General features: G+C 40.8%; 1 protein-coding gene and 1 long non-coding RNA gene across 5 annotated transcripts in view; one reads left to right on the forward strand and one right to left on the reverse strand.

Annotated features, from left to right (window-relative positions):
* The window catches only part of AFF3 (ALF transcription elongation factor 3), a 321,875-nt gene extending 302,672 nt beyond the window's left edge, over window positions 1-19,203 (forward strand). For 3 of the 4 annotated variants that reach the window (XM_061459668.1, XM_061459669.1, XM_061459670.1), the window contains 7 exons: window positions 1,660-1,723; window positions 4,705-4,841; window positions 6,566-6,637; window positions 9,028-9,121; window positions 13,194-13,243; window positions 13,374-13,588; window positions 14,924-19,203. In XM_061459668.1, the coding sequence (XP_061315652.1) occupies window positions 1,660-1,723; window positions 4,705-4,841; window positions 6,566-6,637; window positions 9,028-9,121; window positions 13,194-13,243; window positions 13,374-13,588; window positions 14,924-15,045 (754 nt within the window). In that variant the 3' untranslated portion in view covers window positions 15,046-19,203. The other variant, XM_061459671.1, reaches the window with a different exon arrangement.
* Window positions 7,482-20,357, reverse strand: part of LOC133272507 (uncharacterized) — a 31,351-nt gene continuing 18,475 nt past the window's right edge. Inside the window, exons 2-3 of the long non-coding RNA XR_009744455.1 lie at window positions 10,912-10,956; window positions 7,482-7,704 (exon numbers count right to left, since the gene is read on the reverse strand). This is a non-coding gene — a long non-coding RNA (uncharacterized LOC133272507). The remainder of the gene's footprint in view (window positions 7,705-10,911; window positions 10,957-20,357) is intronic.

Genomic DNA, 20,357 nt, shown 5'->3' on the forward strand with positions numbered 1-20,357 from the left:
AGGTGCACAAGAAGCTGGGAGGGAACAGAGCTAGGACAGCTGGCCCCAACTGACCCAAGGGATATTCTATAGAATATGGTATCATGCACAGCATATAAAAGCTGGGGAAAGGAGAAAAGAGGGGTGTTTGGAGTGATGGCATTTATCTTCCTAAGTCATTGTTAAGCGTGATGGAGCCCTGCTGTCCTGGAGACAGCTGAACACCTGCCTGCCCACGGAAAGCAGTGAATGAATTCCTTGTTCTACTTTGCTTTACTTATTAGTTTGTCCCATGAGTTTTCTCATTTTTACTCTTCTGATTCTCTCCTCCATCCTAGTGGAAGGAAGTGAGCAAGCATTTGTGTGGGGTTGAGCCGACAGCCAGGGTTAACCTACAGCAAATTGCTGAGTGGCAGTAATACCACATAATTCACCACACCAAGCACTTAAAAACATGAGTGGTAAAAGCATCAGAATTCATACTCAGACTACTCAGGAATCTCTCTTTTTCATTAGATGAGGGCAAAGGAATGACACTAACTAATACTAAGAAAACTTTTGCAAGGCAAAACTTCCTTGTCTGAGAGAGATGAGGATATGGCAGTAAGCACAGTATAAGCTGAGAAGAAACAGGACATGTGATTCTGTGTTTTAGCCGAGTAGAGAAAGAAGGTTGCCACCTCCTGTATATATGGGTCTGGAAGAATGTGTAGGGTCAGGAAAGGTGAAGACTTTTATAATAGGCAACAGCTGAAGGTGCAAGGTTATGGCCTGACAAGTGGCAAATGGCTATTTTCCACAGTGACTGGGAAAAGTGCAATAGGGAAAGCTTGTGGAGGAGATGAAGAAATTTGCTTCAGCCAGGAGGAGCTCACTGAGATGGTGACCAGACATTGCCAAGGAGACATCCATTTGTGTTTTCAGTTTGGATGGAAGTGGATAGGTCTGGATCAGAGCCGGACTTGTGAATTTCAGCACAGAGACAGCAGTTGAATTTGCACCTTGGAATCAGTAGGTCAGTTAGGCAGTAGGTATGTTAAGGAAGGGGTGGAGATCTGTTTGAGGAGAAATCAGTGGAGACCTTGGCACGAGCAACACCAGTGGAATTGCAGCAGGCGGCCCAGCACCAAGCTGGAAATGAACTCCAGGCAGCAAAAGTAAACAGCACTCTCAGCGTGCTTACAGATTAAGACGGAGGAGGGCGAGATGGTAGTTGTGAAGGCAAGAGGGTTCGATGTGTGTTTTCAGAGTGGAGAGATTAAACACACACTTGTTTTGAGAGGAGGGAGAAACAAAGGCAAATAACAGTGTACAGAGAGGAGTGGAAAAAGAGGTAAGCAAGCACCAGGAGACGGAATAACTTGTTCCGCTTAATGCTTGTATCCGTTTTACAGATCAAAACTGCACTAATTTCGGAAGCAGTTTATATAATCCATAAAAATGCATTTTATTAGCTTTTTTTTTGCTTTGAATCACTGACTTCTAAAGAATGAGAACAGTCATAAATGCTATTGTCTCCACAGGCAGCAATTTGGAAACAGAAGATGCATGGTTATATGATAAGTGTATTTTCTTCATAAAAAAATGTTTGAAAATCAGGTTTAAAATAAGGGGGAAATAACTTTAAAATATTCTGCACTTCAGAAAATAATAAAATGTCTTCTTATTTTCCTCTGGTAGGCCACGCAATGCAGATTACTTTATGCAGGAAGCTAAACGGAAGAAGCATAAAGCAGATGCAATGGTGAGAACATTTTCTTTCCAGTTATGTTGCTCCAAATTATTTTTGTAATGCAGTTTCTTCATCAGTGCAGTATTGCTGGGGTAATTATAAAATCTATTATAAGGATGGCTAGGCTTGTTAAATTAAGAAATGTTTATATAATCAAATGTTCATAGCCCAATAAACTATGACTTAACAAATAATGACTTACTGAGATAAAGGCCTGGATAAATAAAACTTCCCATTTATTCCTTTGCTTTAATTAGTAACTGTAGCAATGGAGGCTGCGTAAGGGATACACATACCTTTTTCCCCAGTTTAAATAGCTGGCTAGGTGCTATAATTGTATCCCCAAATTTGGTCTGGTGGCTGAGGTATTTTTGCTTCTTTTAAAGAGGTTTGGCACTTGAGTGTCAAAAGAATCCTGGTTACATGGCAGACATTTCCCAACATAATCAGAAGCACACAAGGGATCTGTATAACCCTAGAGGAACACCTTGCACACAAAGGACTGTTGCAACAGATTCTTGGCCCTGGCTTTGACCTGTCTAAAATTGTAGCTGGTAGGAAAAGGGGGAATCTGAGATTATATGGAGCACTAAAGAGATGCTTCTCTTTTGAAACAAATGGAGAGGGACTTTTTACAAGGGCATGTGATAGGACAAGGGGGAATGGCTTTAAAGTGAAAGAGGAGAGATTTAGATCAGATATAAGGAAGAAATTATTCACTATGAGGGTGGTGAGACCCTGGCACAGGGTGCCCAGAGAAATTGTGGCTGCCCCATCCCTGGCAGTGTTCAAGGCCAGGCTGGCCGGGGCTTTGAGCAACCTGGTCTAGTGGAAAGTGTCCCTGCCCATGGCAGGGGGGTGGGAACTACATGATCTTTAAGGTTCTTTCCAACCCAAACCCTTCTGTGATTCTATGACAAAGGGATGCAACAAAGTACACAGTGCTCCAGGACAGCTCCCTTTGCCATCTCTCAGCTTTCTCCCAGGCTACGTTTGTCCAGTGCTAGAAATAAGTTAGCAAAGCCTTAAAAACATTCAGCCTCTGGGATGGCAGATGCAATATATGGAGTGGGACCCTGCATTGATATGGCTATCATCTTCCAGGTGGGGGCAGATTTGCTGACAGACAGACACTTTGTTGTCACAGGAGCAGGAAAGAAGTAGCTCAGAACCTCTGCTTCTTCACCTCTTTTCCTCAGCTGTGCAGAATGTAAAAAGGCCAAGGCAGCAGAAGCAAGCCCTTAATTTAGGACACTAAGTTTTACACTCTACCTGAGTTTATTAGCGCAAATTTCCATGGTTTATTCAGTTCCATATTACTCTAAAGTGAGTCTTAAATCAGAAAATATTGTGGAGAAGTACAAATGGTGCATTTTAGTGTGTTGCTTTAAACAGAATGGAAAAGATCACTTAATATGCAAAGGAAATTCTTAGCCTGAAGAGGAATGTTTTTATGGTAGACTCCCAGAAACGGGAGATGCAAGCATTATTCTCTACTCTGCCACAAGTTTCCTGCATAAAAGTGTCTTAGGCACAGTTTAAATAGTCTCACATCAGTATTAGGTGATTGAAATACCCTTCACACTCAGCTTCTCTACACAGTGGACCAGCACCTTACTCACCATGTGAATCTCCCTTTTCAGGTACTTCCTTTCACTCCTTGACTCTGTAGGGATCCTGGAGGAAATGCCATATTGTCAATGTGCCTCCAGGCACTTTGAATCACTTTGCTAGGTCTGATACTTCCTACTTTGGCACTGCAGTACCTAACATAGGCACTTAGAGTGCACAGCCTGAAAATTACTCTAAGCCTCTCTGCTCCTTAGTCCCCCGTCTGTGAAATTGGGATAATAGCACTTCCACCCGCACAAGAGCGTCAGGGAGAGAAATATAATAAAAAGTTTGTGAAGTTCTCCAGTATGATCGCAATGGGAGTCATATAAGAACCTAAAATAGATTGAAGCCAGTGTGCCATTCTGAAGTTGCTATTTAAAATCTTTATCCCTTGGAAAAGAATAAGGTCCATTAACCTTTCACTGTGTGCATCAGATTTCAACCAAATGCATCCAGTCCATTAATGGGCTTTATGTACCGCAGGAGTTCTGACTGAAGGAAAAAGAAAGCAGGACAGAGAGGTATTAGTATGATTCATCTCTATCCACATAAAAAATGAAATTCTGAGAGCAGATTAAGTGGTATGTAAGTGTACACATATGAACATTATGTGCACATTTACATACACACCGTCATTGAGGACTTATATGCATGTACATCCATACAAGTATGCAAATACACACAAACTGAGTTAAAGTAGTAATGAAAATAAAGAAATGGGGCAGAATGGCATAAATAAAGAAGGAGGAAAATAAAGAAATGGGCAGGATGACTTAAATAAAGAAGGAGGATGGCATAAGAAGCTGCAGGAGCAAAGCAGCCCCTGAAAGAGGAGGAGGATTTAGAAAGGAAAATCCTGAAAGAGGAGAGTGTGGTCAAACAGGGCTGACAATGGTAGGGATAAAAAAGACATGAGAACAGAGATAAGCCTTTGAGTAAGAGTTAGCAGTATTTAAGTATTTAATTCTCGTTCTCTTAGTTCACTGATGTGCACTTTCTTTGCTCACTGATGATGAAAATCTACATTTTCAAAGATATGTGAAATGCTTTTTAATGAAAGCTGAAACAAAAAGCCTGAGGATGGAATTTCCAGCACTGGAAAAGCCTTGACAAACATCGTCAGGAATGTCCTAGGCAGAGTTGATCCTTTGTTAGGTGCAAGAGTGTGGGCATAATAACATCTTGTAGCCTTTTCTAGTTCTACTTTCTGTATCTTATGATTTTCACTGATGCATACCGTGTGATGGATTTTAAGTTTCTCATAGGAAAATTTGTGAATCTGAAGATGTACCAACAATTCATGTTGTGAAAATGCCATCAAATGTAACCATATCTTGATGATTACACTATTTCTCTGTGTCCTTGTTTTTTCCCTCTAGGTGGAAAAGTTTGGAAAGGCACTGAATTATGCAGAAGCAGCACTATCATTTATTGAGTGTGGAAATGCAATGGAACAAGGCCCAATGGAATCTAAATCCCCTTATACAATGTATTCAGAAACAGTTGAACTCATCAGGTAGGAAGGGAGGAGGTTACTCTGTGCAAACATGCTCATCTACATTATCACATACTTCCTTAGATACAGGAAGAGGGGAGAAGTGAGGTCCTCCCAGGTGGGATGTAATGTGTATGTATTATCTGTGATTGATATTAAATCAGGAAAGCGTGTATAGTGAAAACCAAAACAAAATACATCCAAATGAACGCCAAAGCTTTTCATATTACTTAGGTTGCAAATTATTTCAAAAGCTTCATGATGCAAGTTTTGCTACTCAAAAGGGAAAAATAATAACACATAACACCAAAACATTGCCATGGAGTGGTAGTTTGCAAAATGTTGCAATGTATTTAAGACTGCAGTTGAAAGATTACCTGAACAGTGATAGGAAATTGGACACTCAAGGTCCATTTGGTGCATATGCTCCTATTGTAGCCAGTGGAGTCCCAAAAGCTGTCCAGCTCACACTAAAGCTGCCCCTACACTTAGTCACCTTCATGACTCTCCAAACAGGACAGTAGAATTGAGTCCCACCCACAGTTCCTATGAAGAAAATTTGTCTCCTAAGTCTATTTCTCCATTATAGCTGGTACTAAATAGTCATTATTGACAGTGTCGGTAGAAAAAACAAAGGTCAAAATCATCCCAGCAGCTGAGTGACCGTCTCCACAAGAGAACAAACTCAGCCACAGTAGCAGAGAAAGCTGCACTGTCAGGCCAGCTTTCTGACTGGAAGGTTATTTAACAAAATCAAATTATTTTTTTTTCAGTAAGAGAATAGCACACCCCATCTCTGCAATTCTTTCCTTTTTATTTTCAGAAGGCAGAAAGTTCTTTCTTTCTCTGCCCCATCTTTTCTCATGATAGTAAATATATGGTCCTAACTCTGGAAACTAATTTTGTTTGCAGATCCATAGCTTTCAATAATGTGTGTAGCTGTGGTTGTGTTGTAGTGTGATTTTCTGTTGATGTTACTTGCTGCAGCTCAGAAAAATAAGTGCTTTGCTAGGTATGCCTGTTGAAACAAGATGTTCATACCAACTCTTTGCAAAGATATTGAAAGTAAAGATAAGAAAAAACACAAGCAGCTAATTGTGGGGGACAGGTATTTTTCTGGAAGCGAGCCCAGAAGTACTGTGTGTTGTCCTAACCTTGTCCATTGTTCAGGTATTCAGCTGGAAGCTGAGATTTCCAGAAACTGATTTGTGATTGCATGGCACATACACTCTTGAAACAGCAGTGCTACCTCTGTGGGTGTTTAATATTTATAGAATTTGAATGTAATGTCATATGAGCAAAAATAGCTGTGAGCCACATGTTCTCCTCTGCTGTGCTCTGCTTGGAGGAGCAAATCTGGTAGACATGCTCAGAACTGGCAGGGTGAGGGCAGCACCAGCTTCAAGGCAGGCTGTCTGCATTCAAACGTTGTGAAAACCTTTCTGCATGAACTCTGTGTAACTGGGTCTCCACAGCAGAAGAGGTTATTTTGGTAGGACAGCATCATCTCACCATCTAGGCTCCACTCTGCACTGATGGGTGTTCAAGGGAGTTACTGCTGTTTAAAGAGCAGAGGGAGGCAAAATATCTCTGAAACATGAGCAGAAAAAGCACATGCGTGTCTAGTAACTTGAGCAAATATGTACACGGGAGCAGATTAGATGACATTGGGCAGCTTAGCTCTCTGATCAGTAATATAAAGCTGTCTCAGTTAACTCACATTGGCTTTTTTCCTTTTGTTTAAGGTATGCAGTAAGACTAAAAACCCACTCTGGCTCCAACGCCACGCCAGAAGACAAACAGCTGGCAGCATTATGGTTAGTAAATCAAGATTTCCTCAAAAGGCTTCTTTTCTGCAGTGAGCCGGTTCTTGAAAATCTCTGATTTTCATGCTGGACACAGCCAGATAGGATTATGTTGTTTATTGAAATTAAGAGAATACTTTCTGCTCCGGGAATGTCCAGCCCTTGTATCACACTGTATCAAGTCTGTACGCTGTCTCTGTAAATAAGCAATTCATACTTATTGACTGTGACAGGTCAGCTATGGTATGTCAGCATAATTAACTTTTAAATGCCTGATGGTTTGTTGTTTTTATGAGTGATGTATTTTTGTACCAATAGCTCAGTCATTTCTTTTGTGACTGACATTTTAGGCTCAATAATCATAAATTATGTTTATATTATATGAAGGGAGATACAGCGATGGTGTTAATTAAGCCTTTTGGATTACCCTCTAAATTGAGATTTCTAGATATATAAGCACGCACCTTAGATGCTATAGGATGGTTGCTGATTGCTAGTAAAACAATAAAATGTTATTAAAATCAAATTTTAATTTAATATCTATGTGGTTAATACATAAAATACCTATTACATGGTTACTGATTCTCAGTAAGTGGACATTCACAATCAGCAAGTGTGTTTTTAACATCTATTAACCATCTGTTAAAAACCCAAATCAGGTGCATCTTTAGCCTCCATAAATAAGGGCTCCTAATTAATCGTTTGTATTTGAAAGAATAAAATATTCAGAGATGCATTTATTCTTTAAATGCCCTTTCTTTGTCACTGGTTTGCTGTGCTGTTGGGAGGAGCACAGAACGCGCTAATGGCAATTGCTTTAAAGACACTTAGGTGGGAAAATTACTAAAGAATGGTAAAAAATAAAATAAAGCGGTATTACAAAGGGTTGCTGAGAGCTGCCGGAGTGCCTCGGTATGTGCAGAGCCACATCCAAATTCACGGAGCCGCTGCATCTGTTTCAGCAGAAAGGTCAGCGAGGGGGAAGGCAGACGGTGCCTTCGCTGGGCGATGAATAGCAATCTTAACTCACCGTCTGCCAGGCAGCAGATGAGCTGACACCATTTGCATATGTGCTGTACCTGTGAAGGTGACAGAGTGAGAGTTATGGTGGTGGCTGCGAGGCCACCGCATCCACTGGCAGCTCCCAGGCTGCCAAGCAGCTCCGCTTCTCCTGGGGAGAGACTGCCCTCCAGCGGCCAAAGGCAGAAATTCACCTTCTGCTGACAGCAGGAGGCTGAGAAAAACCCTGCCTGGGACTTTTTCCATGAGCCATTTTGCTAATTCGATGGGTTCGCTGAGGTTTGGGCAGCTCCTGGGCACGGGAAGGTGGATTTTTCTCTGAGCTTCCAAACTCAAGGCACCTTCTGGTGCTTCAGGTTAACTCCAAGACTAAATACAACTTTCAAAATAAGTCCTCCGCTGCCAAAGGAAAACCAAAACATGTCAGATATTTTCTGCGAAAGCTGTGTTACTGCGGGGCAATCCCACACTCATCGATCAAAAAGCTTGCTGGGAAGAGGCGGTGGTGATTCTCGATTCAGAAAATAAACCAGTACACCTAAAGCCAGTAGCAAAGAAAAGAGTTTGTGTGTCCTGAATGCTGATTATCAGTTATAGTGATGTATAATTATAGTTAATAGCTATTACTCTCATTTAATTACATAGCTTTAAAGGTGTGTGGCACTCTGCAGACTAACGAGGTGCACAGGGGCAGGATAGTTCCAGTACAGCACATAGAGTTTTTTCAGCCCACTGCTGCTTTCCTCTGAGGAACAAATCCAGCAGGTGGCCTAGGAATAGCTTCCAGGCTCCAACACAGTCTCCATTATGGTTTCCCACAGAGGAGCTTGGCCAGTGAAATCTGGGGCAGGTCTGAGGTTTCCCTGTTTCCCAGCTATCTCCAGCTGCTGGAAGAGACTGTGGATGTACACAAAATACACCTGTTATAACTCTAGTTCATTATACAAGTTCCAGGCTATTGTGATAAACTCCCAGGAGAAGATACCCAAAAAGGCTGCCTTTGCACTTACAAAAAAGAATCTTTTAAAAATGCATATGTTGGGTTCTAGGCCAGTAATGACCTTTTGACAGGAGAGGCCTCTGGTCAAGTGTGCAGACTTAAGAGTCAAGGCCTGGGAACCCAAACCTGCAAACCCTTCTGAGAACAGTTAGTTTAGTACCTTACTAGTAGCCTTTGTCAATGTGATCTGCCCTAGCTGTAATACCTAGCCTTGCTCCTGAATCCATGGCAAAGTGTGAAGTACTGTAAACAAATGGTGATAAAATTCATAAGCAAAGAGCTTTCAGCATTCCACTCCGCGTTAGGTTGAGACTTTAAGATAATTAATTGGGGTTTCTGTTCAAGGGGCATGCTTTACCTTCTGCTCTCCCTTTTGTTTTAGTTACCGCTGCCTGGCCCTTCTGTACTGGAGGATGTTCCGCCTCAAGAAAGACCATGCAGTCAAGTATTCGAAAGCGCTTATTGAGTATTTCAAGGTATATTCTTTCTGGCATGTTTTTAAATCAGTGTGCCATTATAGGAAATACGGCATCTTACTTCAACAGTGTGCTGGGCTTAGTTCTCCCCCTGTGAAGTCAGTGGAGTTTTACCATAGACTCCCACTGCAATGCCTGATGTCTCTTCAGTTCTGTTGTCTTCACAAGGGCCCCTCTTTGCAAAATACACACTGTGTCCCTTCATGAGGATGAGAGATTCATTGTACTAACAAACGGGTATTTTCAGGTTATTCTTGGTCAATTGTCTAGTGCCATCCAGCTCCATTATGATTAGGTTTACAGGTTTTCCAAGAATCCCCTCCAGTATTACACTTCTCACTAGACCTGTGAGTTGAAGACTTCGATCTAGATCAGTCCTCAGCTGCAGGGCTTCCACTTAGCAGAACTGATAGGTAAGAGAGTGCAGTGGGACATGCTCTTACTCGTGGAACTGGCAAATGGCCCACATGACTTCAGTGGGAGTTGCACGAAAGCATCAGAGGGCAGCCAAACCACCTGCCATGTACTTGACATGACACTGCTTGCTTCACCTGCTACTGCTTCCATTTTCTACTCTGCCATGTACAAACCCTGGTTATTTTCAGTAAGACAAGAAGTCACTTGAAATATTTTAATACATTGTATTTGGCAGGCAACTTTTCCCTGGAAAGTATCTCAAGAACAAAAGCTTTCAGGTAGAGTTCACCTAGCAGCCAGTCCATCCAGCACTTGATCTACAAACCTTTATCTCTCTAAATAATAAAAAAATAGTAATATGAACATGCAAGTGCTTTAAGGCAAATTGTTTTGGGGGACCTTCTGTGCAGCCATTTGTCTTTGAACAAAGGGATTATCTCTTGGGGTTTTATTACAGAGAGAGGTACCTTGAAATGAAAAGCATCCATCCTTTCACATTTTGTTAATAAAAAAATTTCAAATACAAGCACAAATGCTCATGAGCAGATTCTGAACACATGAAGACAGTGAAAGAAATTGACAGATCTGTTATTGTGAAACTGAAATTGAAGTCACTGTAATTGCTTCTAAAAATTTAGCAATATATAATTCAACAAGTTATGTTTCTCTAACAATGCCTTGATTTCAGGGGGAAGAAATATGTGCCTATTACAGTACTTTATTCTTCTTCACCAGTTCAGAGAATACCTGGATTAAGAACAGAATGGTCAGGCTCTCAACCATGTAAAATGTCTCATACTAGCAGACAGACAAACTGTTTCACAGCAAACACAAAATGGACTTACACTTTGCTACAGCCAAGATGAGCTTGGTTTTTTTGCAGAACTCATGCTGATATAATGATAGTGCAGTTTCACATTAGAAAGTATTCTCACCTTTGAAAGTAAAAATGGGGAAAAAAATCCATTTGCTGTAATTTTCAGTGGAAAACAAGCCAATTCTCCACTCATTTCGTATTTGGTATCTAAAAGCTTTCTAAACCAAGTGATGTGAAATGCTGTCTGCATTAAGAACTTCCACATATATTATCAATCAAAGAAAGATTTTAAGCCTTGTCACACACATTTGCAGGGAAAATTATACACAGTTTTCTTTTAGAAAAGGAAAAAATATTATTTAAATCTCCCTTTAAGTATTTTCTTTCCATTATTAAAAAAAATAATTGATAATGCAGCAGACAATTAAAAAGAAGCCACAGATGTTCTGGGGCCAGACATATTAGAGAGCATAAAGAAACCAAGAGAAGGGAAAGCAATAAGCAAAGTGGGGTAAGAGATGGCCCCTTACAACATTACACTCTTTAGAATCCTTACCCCAGCCTTCTGGTGCAGAACTGAGAGGAAGCTGGAGCAACGTACCTAAAACATGAGAAAAAAGGTGTGGTAAGTTGTACAGGAAGGCAGAGGCTGATTTACATTTACAGCTGAAGTACCCTTGACTCCACTTCGAGTTTTGTATTATTGGGCCTCCAACTCTGGAAATAAATAACATATACTTGGTTTCCATTACACTAGAAAGACAAAGGCCGGTAGTTTTTCTGTAAGAGGAGCAAATCCTCAGATTCCCAGGTTGGTTCTATTTAGGATGGTAAATGAGAACTTTCCTTTTCACACCTTAACCCTTCCTGCCAAGAAAATAAAATTAAAAAAAAAAAAAATTAAAAAAAAGGAAAACCCATTGAAGGAAGAACCCGTGTGGGACACGGGACACTTTAAAGGTTATTTTTCATACCAGTTACCTGGGATGGAGAAGGCCCAGGTTAAAATGCAGGAAGAATGCCAGGGCACACACAGCACTGATGTGATACCTGCTAAAATGCAGCCAATGCCAGTGTGCACATGAACAGTGTAGGAACACAAGCAGCAGTTCAGAAGACACATCGAAACTGAGAAAACAAACTTTTAGAAGAGGTGCTAAGGAGATGTGTGGAGCTTACTGCAGAACACGTTAAGAGAGGGTGTGATCATTGTGTACAGGGAAACAGAGCTGATAATACCAGGTAATGTGCAGTTTGCTGACATTGGATCAACAAAATCCAAAAGCTAGCACTGAAGGTAAGAAAATTCAATCCTAAAACCCTGAAACAGAATCTGTTTTTCTAACTGTGAGGCCTATGAAACATCAGAGCAGGACACAGGAGGGAAAGAAAGATTAATAGTGTCTTAGGATTTCTATATGACTAGCTATCCTTTTCAAAAAGAATAAAATAGAATAAATTCTAAATGTCATTTAGCTTCTCGTAAAAGTTCCACGATTGGTGGGAAAGGCAAATTGCAGACTGAGTGTCCTGAGGGATTACTCCTGGCCTTGAAATCTGTGAAGCTCTGAAGCCCCTGGTTTATCATTTTTCCTTAGTAAGCCATAGATGGGACACAAGAGTTTTTGTAGTGCTGTTAATCCTTGTAGCTCCTGCAGCTTGCAACACCTGCAGTCTTGCATTTAAACAAATATCAAGTTCTCAAGGTGCAGAACTTCACTTCATCTCCCGTGGCTGTCAAGAAGGAAAGCAAGCACACAGTTATCTGCATGTATGGTTTCAGGGGAGAGTGTGAGGAGGTCACTTTCCTCTGCAGAAACAGAGACTGGCCATTCCTGAATATGAGGCTATGGATGGAATGGACTAGAAAAGTTTCGTTTCTTAGACTTCTATTTTCTACATCCTTCTTTCTCACAGGCCCAGGATTAAATCGGTCACTGCATTTGGGAGAGAAGAGTTTTCCCACAGGTCAAATGGGCAGGAACCTGCCAGAAAATTCCCACCAGCTCCTGCACACTAACTACTAAAATAATTTCCATTATCGCAGACACCTGAATTTCTGCTCTGTAAATGTAGTGCTTATACAAGGTAGTCTCTCCCCAGGCAATGACGTTCTTTAGCCTAAGCACACTGTACCAGTGAGAGTCTTAATGACTGCAAATACACAAGAGATTACACTAAATCTAATGTCCCCTTTGGGGGGTTTGTTGGGAACTTTCTTCAGCTAGAAAAAACAGCAGTGTACAAAGGCAGTCTCTCTGACACTGTGAATGCTGCTGTATTCAGACAAAGAGGAACAGCTCCAAGAGGAGCAATCGTGAGAAAGATTCTTGAGCCTGGTGGTTAAAACACCCACCTGAGCTGAAGAAGTCTCAGATTCACATCCCTGTGGTCAGCCAGGCAGTCCTGCACAGTCTTGCAGGTCCTAGGGGAATGACATAGGGGAATGACATTTGTCTTTGAGGACAGGAGAGTAGGAGGAAATCCTTCTGGCTTTCTCTATCACAAGAAATTCCAGCCTAAACCTCAAAAAAAGTCCTAGCAGCACTTTCTTCTGAACTCCCAGGATTTCTGTGAAAAGTTTTCATTTCAACTAACATGTTTTCTTCATCAGTCCCCATGCCAGGGTGTTTAATAGACTGTGATCTGAGTCAGTGCTGTAGCACTGCTTCATCATAACACCAAACCAGGCTGAGCTGGTTTATTGCATCATGAGACTTAAATACTTGTACTTGCACAATTTTTTCTTTCATTTCTTTACTTTTATACTGTTTAATGTAATTCATTTCATAGTCTTATATAAACTATCTACCTTCTGAATTACTTTTTCCTTTACAGAATTCATCAAAAGCTGCCCAGAACCCATCTCCTTGGGGTGCCAGTGGAAAGTAAGTCGCACAGAAACATACATTAGATTGGCAGTCAGAAATAATATTTTCTTACCTGCAGTATGTTCTGATATTCTCACGGTTTTAATCCCAACACCTTTTAAGTAACTGTATTAATGTCTGTTTCCAGGAGCACAGGAACACCATCACCCATGTCCCCTAGCCCTTCTCCAGTCAGCTCTGTAGGATCCCAGGGGAGCACAGGGGCCCCTTCCCCATCTCCTATCGTCAGCATACCACAGCGTATTCATCAGATGGCTGCCAACCATGTCAGCATCACCAACAGCATCCTGCACAGCTATGACTACTGGGAGATGGCTGACAACCTGGCCAAGGAAAACAGAGGTGAGTGAGTCAAGGCAATGGACTATTCTAGAAGACTGTCACATGATTTTGATCAGGAAAGTAATTATTTTGATAGGAATCCTGTCTGCAAAGTAAGACTGCAGAGGTGACTTTTTTCTTCAGTCTGCTCATAGTTTGATCAAAACAGCCCCAAAAGGCAATTTTGATAGCTGTCTCACTATCCCACTAGGTTTTTTTTTTTCTTTATTTGGCTGGTCAGGACTGGTGACAGACAGGTCACAGACATAGCTGTGGGTAGCATTCACTGCCATCTGTGTCACTCTGGAGAGAGAGGTTTGTGGCAGGCAAGGCAGCTTCCTTCCTCCCAAAGTTGTGGAGCTGGATGGCATGTGTTTAGCCACTCCATGTCAAAAAGTAGGAACATACTTCCCTTCTGCAGAAGGAGTGAGCAGCCCCTAACCCTCCCCCCCATCCAAGCAGACACAGATGGGAACGAGGCAGCTCGTTCCCTCTTAAGAGTAAACTTCTCTCAGCTGAACTGGTTTCCATGAGCAAATGCCTCAACATCTGACTTGATGGCAAAGTATTGCTTGGTTTTCAGGCTAAATTGTGTATTTAAGGCAGTGACATTGCCAGGATTCAAATGAAGACCCCTAAATGTAGGTGTGTATATATGAGTTGGGGCAAGTGGGCAAATCTCTCATTGCAGTTGATGGAGCTTTGGTCAATACAGTCAGCAGAGTTCAGAGGGCTGCCCAATTCACCCTGAAAGGGAGACTGGAATACAATTCAGTTTTTAACCATAGCTGCCAAATGCCATTATCTGAGGTATCCTTACCTACACTCCCACTGCTGAAGTCTCCTGTGTAAGATTTGCCTGTTCGGGTTGTTATCAACTGCCTGGGAGCATCTCAAAGTAGGCAACTGAATTAAGCCCCTAGTGGCTAGTTAGCCAATTTATTCTTTAGGCTGGGCTGACCATGTTGCACAGGCCTCTATTACTCTGATATGGTAGCTTAAATATCTAGCATATGTATAGACAGACTTTTGTGTGTAGACTTTTTGATTTAGCTGTCCCTAATCTCCAAATAAATCTTGCCCAGCATCTGTTTGCTTTATCAAGACTCAGTGGAAATTAATGAAAAGCAAAGCTGAAGAATTCACTGCTTGGCTCTTTAAAAAGAAAATTGTTGTGCATCAGCCTGTAACATCATGAACCATAGGGCTTTAAAATTAATCTTGCTAGCACTAAACTTTCATTCCTATGAAATGTTCAGCTTGGCTCAATTTGCAAGAGAATAAAATCTATTAAAGGGTGACAAGTAGTAAATGCAGTTTCACTCTTCTGATGCTGAATCTTTTTTTCCCCTGTAGATTTTTTTAACGACTTGGATGCATTGATGGGACCTATCACCTTGCACAGCAGTATGGAGCATTTAGTTCAGTACACTCAACAAGGACTTCACTGGGTGCGGAATAGTGCTCACTTGTCATAATGACTGTGTGCCATTCACATGGACGGTATACCTTTCATGGATAATTCAGTTATTCTGGACACTGTGCTACAGATACAGTCAACCACAGCATTGATCCAAACAAAGGTGACTCTTTCTTCAATACTGAGTAAAATTTTTCTGGGTGTAGACATGTATGTGTACATATGTACAATATATGATGCCACTTCAGAATGAATTGTTCTGTATTGCTCTCCAAACATTTTCATACACTAGAAATACTAGAAAGAACTGATCTTAATGCACAAAGCATACCCTTTCTATTCTTGTATTGAAAAACTCAGATGCCAAAATCTCATGGGTTGATTAAACCAAGTGCAATAAGCACAGATCCCTATTCAGGAAAGCTGTCAATAGATTCCTAACTTTAAGCTTGCACTGAAATCCCACTGACTTCAGCAGAGCTTAAGCACATAAACAAGGGCTTTCCTGAACTGGAATGAGTGAGGGCAAATCATAGACGTGGAGAAGTTATCCTGCGAGCATGGACACATCACAGCAGCTTCAATCTTAATGTGTCATTTCTCTGTTACTTCTCCACTGGGGCACACAGCGGAGTTGTGTAGCTTGCATTAAGTTGGAGAAAGATGGCATTCTTTCATGTGCAATAAGTTTCAACAAATTGCATGCGTTTCTTTATCTCCTGTCTTTTTAAATAACTTTACCTCTTGTTCAGATCCTCACCAACAGTATAACCTACAGGATCAAGCAAAAAGCCTGAAAACAGATATACTGACAGCTAAAGCTTTGAAGAGATGGTGGAAAATTGCATTCTGTTACTGACAGTAAACAGATAAATGAAAAAATATGGCAAACTGCAATCCACTTAGTAAAGAAAATGTGTTAATTTAGCTACATACACTCAGAGAGACAGAGAGATATCTATAACAGTTGTTGGCTTTGCCTGGGAAGGCTTCATCCCACAGATATTTACTTTCATACCTTTCTTCATCTAGCAGAAGCTTGCAGCATTTTCTTCCAGGCTGTATGAGAGCATTACATGCTATTTCCTTTATCTGGGAAGCTGAGTTTGCTGCTTGTCAGGCTAAGAACTGTTTCCTATCGTAATCCTCTCACTCTTCATGCATAATACTCAACTAGGCTTTAATGTTTCTTGATTTATGGGATGTTTTCAGTTCCTGTTGACAGGCTGTGTTTTTCATGCCAGAATTAATCCCACAATAATTGGAGTTTAATTTGGGTCAGCTGAGGTCAAGGCCAGTTCATCTCAACTGTGCTTGCATTCAGTACATTTTTGTTCATTTTCAGTCGTTTTCACAGATTTAGTTTTCTGTACTTTAAAAAATAAATTCTGTACATTTAAAAAATATATATTTTTTTTGCAATTGGATTTGCAGCCTTTACTCAGTTGAGCAGCTCTGGTGACTTTCAACGATCTGTTCTTGTCCAAGTCACTGGTTGGACCCTTTGGTTGTTGTTTCCTAATCTAATTTACTTACATATTAAGGAAATGTGAGTACAAAAGACTCTCTCAATAGAAGATACAATTGATTGCTGGTTGAGCGGTCTTTGCTGCCTTTTTTTTTCCTCCCCCATTTTTGAAGAGCTGCATTTTGAGAAAAAAAAGTACCAAGCCCTGCAGCACGTTTTCTGAGCTAAACGTCTTTGGTAACAGGCTGGCTGTACCTCGTGGTAAAGAGCAGGCTTGAGAGCACATTGAGCCCCATGTACCATAACTCCAGCTACTGCTCAGACTCGGAGCACTCACCCCATTCTTTGAGGCAGCTCAGCAGCTAGCTACTAGGAATTGCTCTGCCCCAAGCCAGGCTGGGCTGATATTTATGTGTCCACTGGTGCTCAGATACTTCCCCCTAACTGAAGTACTGAGCTCAGGCTGTGGCCACCTCTTAGCACAGATTTGAGTGTTACACTGTCTGGCTTTAAGAGTGAACACGGACCTGCCTTTAAATAACAAAACAAACATCCCCCAAGTCCTGTCACTCTGAACTCTGGCTGTTACCCACCCCAAAAAGAACACAATCCGTTTGGTCACAACTATCATGGAGAACTTGATCGGTGCCTTTCAGTTTATCACTTGCCTGATCTCCAGCTGTGGAAGTCTGTAGAGACTTACTACACTAGCAGCAACAAATTCCATCAGCTGCTTCGATACCATATGAAGGTACTTTGGGATTTCTCCTCAGATCAGGAAAGTGAAATTCCAGTTAGATTAACTTCTGTTTTCTTTGACGGTGCCTATGATGTTTATCTTCAGATAAGTCTGGGGGGTTGGGAGCCCTTACTGCTATTTAATGTTGAGAAATTTTAGAAGTGACATATATTACTTGCCTTAAATGGAGTTTAGTTTTATTGCACATGTGGCATTTGAGTTGCAAATATGGAACTTTGAAGCATGTTTATTTTACTAAGATTGGGATATTTTTCTTAAAACGCAATGAACTCTTTGTATGGATGCAATATGTCAAGAAACTTCAGAGAAATGCAAGAATTAATGCTGTCCTGTTGTAACATTTCCAAGTACTAAGGATCTCTTGTAGATGACTGTTTTTTCTTGTACATTGCTCTTACATTGAATTATTCCAGTTAAAATGTCCATCGCTTCCATGGAAAAACACACTGGGTTTCAGTTTTTGTGCTGGCATCATCTGTGTTGTCTGATGAGCACACTGAGCCTTAACTTCTGGTGGTATATATAACAGGATGAAATAGCAGCCATTTAAACCAACTAGACATATAAATGGATTAGAAGTTCTGGCTTCCTCTCCATAGGGTTTCCTGCAGCTATACTATTTTGGTGAGGTTATTTAGAATACTCTTTTGTGCAGACTACTTTCTGTATATGGTTGCTGCCATTTGTATGACTGAATGTAGCATGGTGACATGGAATACTTAATTTCATCTTTTTACGGCCTGGTCTAGAGAAGTGCATGTGGCTTTTAGGTCTGGTCCAGTTAAGCATATGCTCTGTCTTAAGAAGATGAATAGTCTTAGGCACTTCAACACGAGTCAAAAGTGTTCTGTGTGTCCTGGATGTGACCAGAGGTGACTGTCGTCCTCTGGAGTTCCATGAAAGACAATGGCTCATTCAAATCTGTTGTAGAAGTCCAGGACCATGCAGGCTCCTTTACACCATAGCAATGTTCAGGTTCATTCTGGGAAAGTAAGAAGTCATTCTGTACAAATCCAAAAGGACTATGCCTAAAGGGAGAGGTTTGCTTACAAACAGAAGCAAACAGAAGTGCTGGTAAAGCAATGGGAATGGATTCAAAGGAACCATGTATTGCAAGTGGATGCAACAAATACAGGGCAGCCTATAGCATCCTCACAGACAGCAAGACCATACCGACCCCTTGGCCCTAATCATTTATAGTATACCATGATTGACAGGTAAGAACAAAGCATATGTAGAGGTTCAAGTGCAAACAAAAGCCAAGCATAGAACTCCCTGTCACATGGCAGGATACACCCACCCCTTGTATGCCTATTTCTTTTATCCAAATATCACAGGGCTCCAAAGGAAGATTATAGTGAACAGATGACTTTAGGTAAAGGAGATTAAGAAGATCAAGCCCTAAGTGTAGATACAAACACATATGTATATACTGTAAATCTAAATAGTGATAAAAGTCACTCAGCATGAAGGATATTACTAGTGCCTACCACTGATCATCAAGTACTCATCACTGAGGAGCCATATCACCTCAGTAGCTGTTATTGAAATAATTTGTGTGGCTAATTAATTTATAAGAAATGCACCTTTGTGACTGTGCCACAGTATCTCTTTTGTAATACAAATATTCAACCATTTTTCATGGCTACTGATTCAAATCTGCATCCCTGAAATGTCAGGATATCTTTTTTTCCCTAGGTGAGGACATATTTACTTAGACCTGGCTAATCTCTGCTTAGTTTATCTACCCAAGAGATTTTAGTAGTCACCAGCCTTAATGCATGTACAGTATATTCTATTCACTGACTTAGTTGTAGGTTTTAATCCAAATGAAATTGGAATTTGTGAAATTACTTGCATTAATGGCATCTGCCTCAGATACCCTGCAGATGTGACATTAAATGATTCATGATTTTAAGCAGGAAAGGTTGAATTTTATGTAAATAACAGTAGATCAATCCCTTGATCTTTTTACAAGAAGATTTTTTTTTTAAAATTGAAAGATTGACAAAGCAATAGGTTTTTTAACTCTCCTAAATTTTCTGGAGGGTCATGGGTTCATGGTAAAAGCTGTATTAAGAACATCTCCTTCTGTGACATGCCTTGCCTTTATATAATCCTCTTAATGCTAAATACGTCAGAAAAAGATGTTTCTTTTTCACAGCAATAGCAACGTTTCCCTCCCCCATTCAGGGAGACTCCTCAAACTAAAGAATAAATCTCCTGGTACAATAGAAATACAAACAATGCCTGAAGAATATGGACTTGTTAAGATAACAACAGAAGTTTGGCTGGTGCAGACCTAACATGCCTTTCATTTGGTATCTTTTTGTTAGCATTTACATCACATATTTGAACTCATTGTGTTTGAAACTAGAGAATTAGTCTGATTTTCATGTCTTAAAAAGGCCTTGTAGGTCTGATCACGACCATAATTATAATTGTTACATTAGCTTATGCGCTGTGCACCAGCGGCTGGGAAGGCATGTAACCGTAGATAATTTTGTCAGAATGCATTCAGAAAAGCATTTGGATGATCTTATATCTAGTCTGTCTTGGAAGCTGGAGAACAATGTCTGTACTGTTAGCATGAAAATTTGGCTACTTCAGTGTTTCTCATAAAGCTGTCATTTGCCTTCAAGAAATCAAAGGCTCCATTTCCCACATTATAGGAACATAACAGCAGAGTGGCCATGCTGTAAATTGTTCTTAAGGTTAATTAACAATCTGGGAAAGGCAGTTTAGGCCCTGATTGTTCTTACCTTACTAAAGCTCCATAAAGGAAAACCACTAAGATTTGGAGCATCCAAGGCTCCACTGTTCTTCCAGAAGTCTATAGTTTTCCTCAGCGATGCAGGTGGCATTCAGATAGGGCTGTTTATTCCAGTAATTCCTCTGCCTCCACTTGCTGTCTGGTTCTATTGCTCCTGGTAGCCTGCAAGTATGCCTGCAATTTTAGGGGTGTTTCCTACTTCAGCAGCCCAAGCTACCTTTCAAATAGAGTGCTGGAGCACGGAGCAAGTAATCCACAGGTTGCATAAAGGTCCTGGCTTTCCCCTACAAAACCAGCAGCAAATACAGCAAGGCTCCCTCTTTTCTTCGATCTCTGCAGCTCGAATCCTAGTCTCATCCCTGCTGCCCT

This window comes from Pezoporus flaviventris, unplaced genomic scaffold (genome assembly GCF_033815535.1).
Source record: "Pezoporus flaviventris isolate CSIRO_AGI_PZ_B2104156 unplaced genomic scaffold, CSIRO_AGI_Pfla_v1 ptg000030l, whole genome shotgun sequence".
Taxonomy (NCBI): Eukaryota; Metazoa; Chordata; class Aves; order Psittaciformes; family Psittacidae; genus Pezoporus; species Pezoporus flaviventris.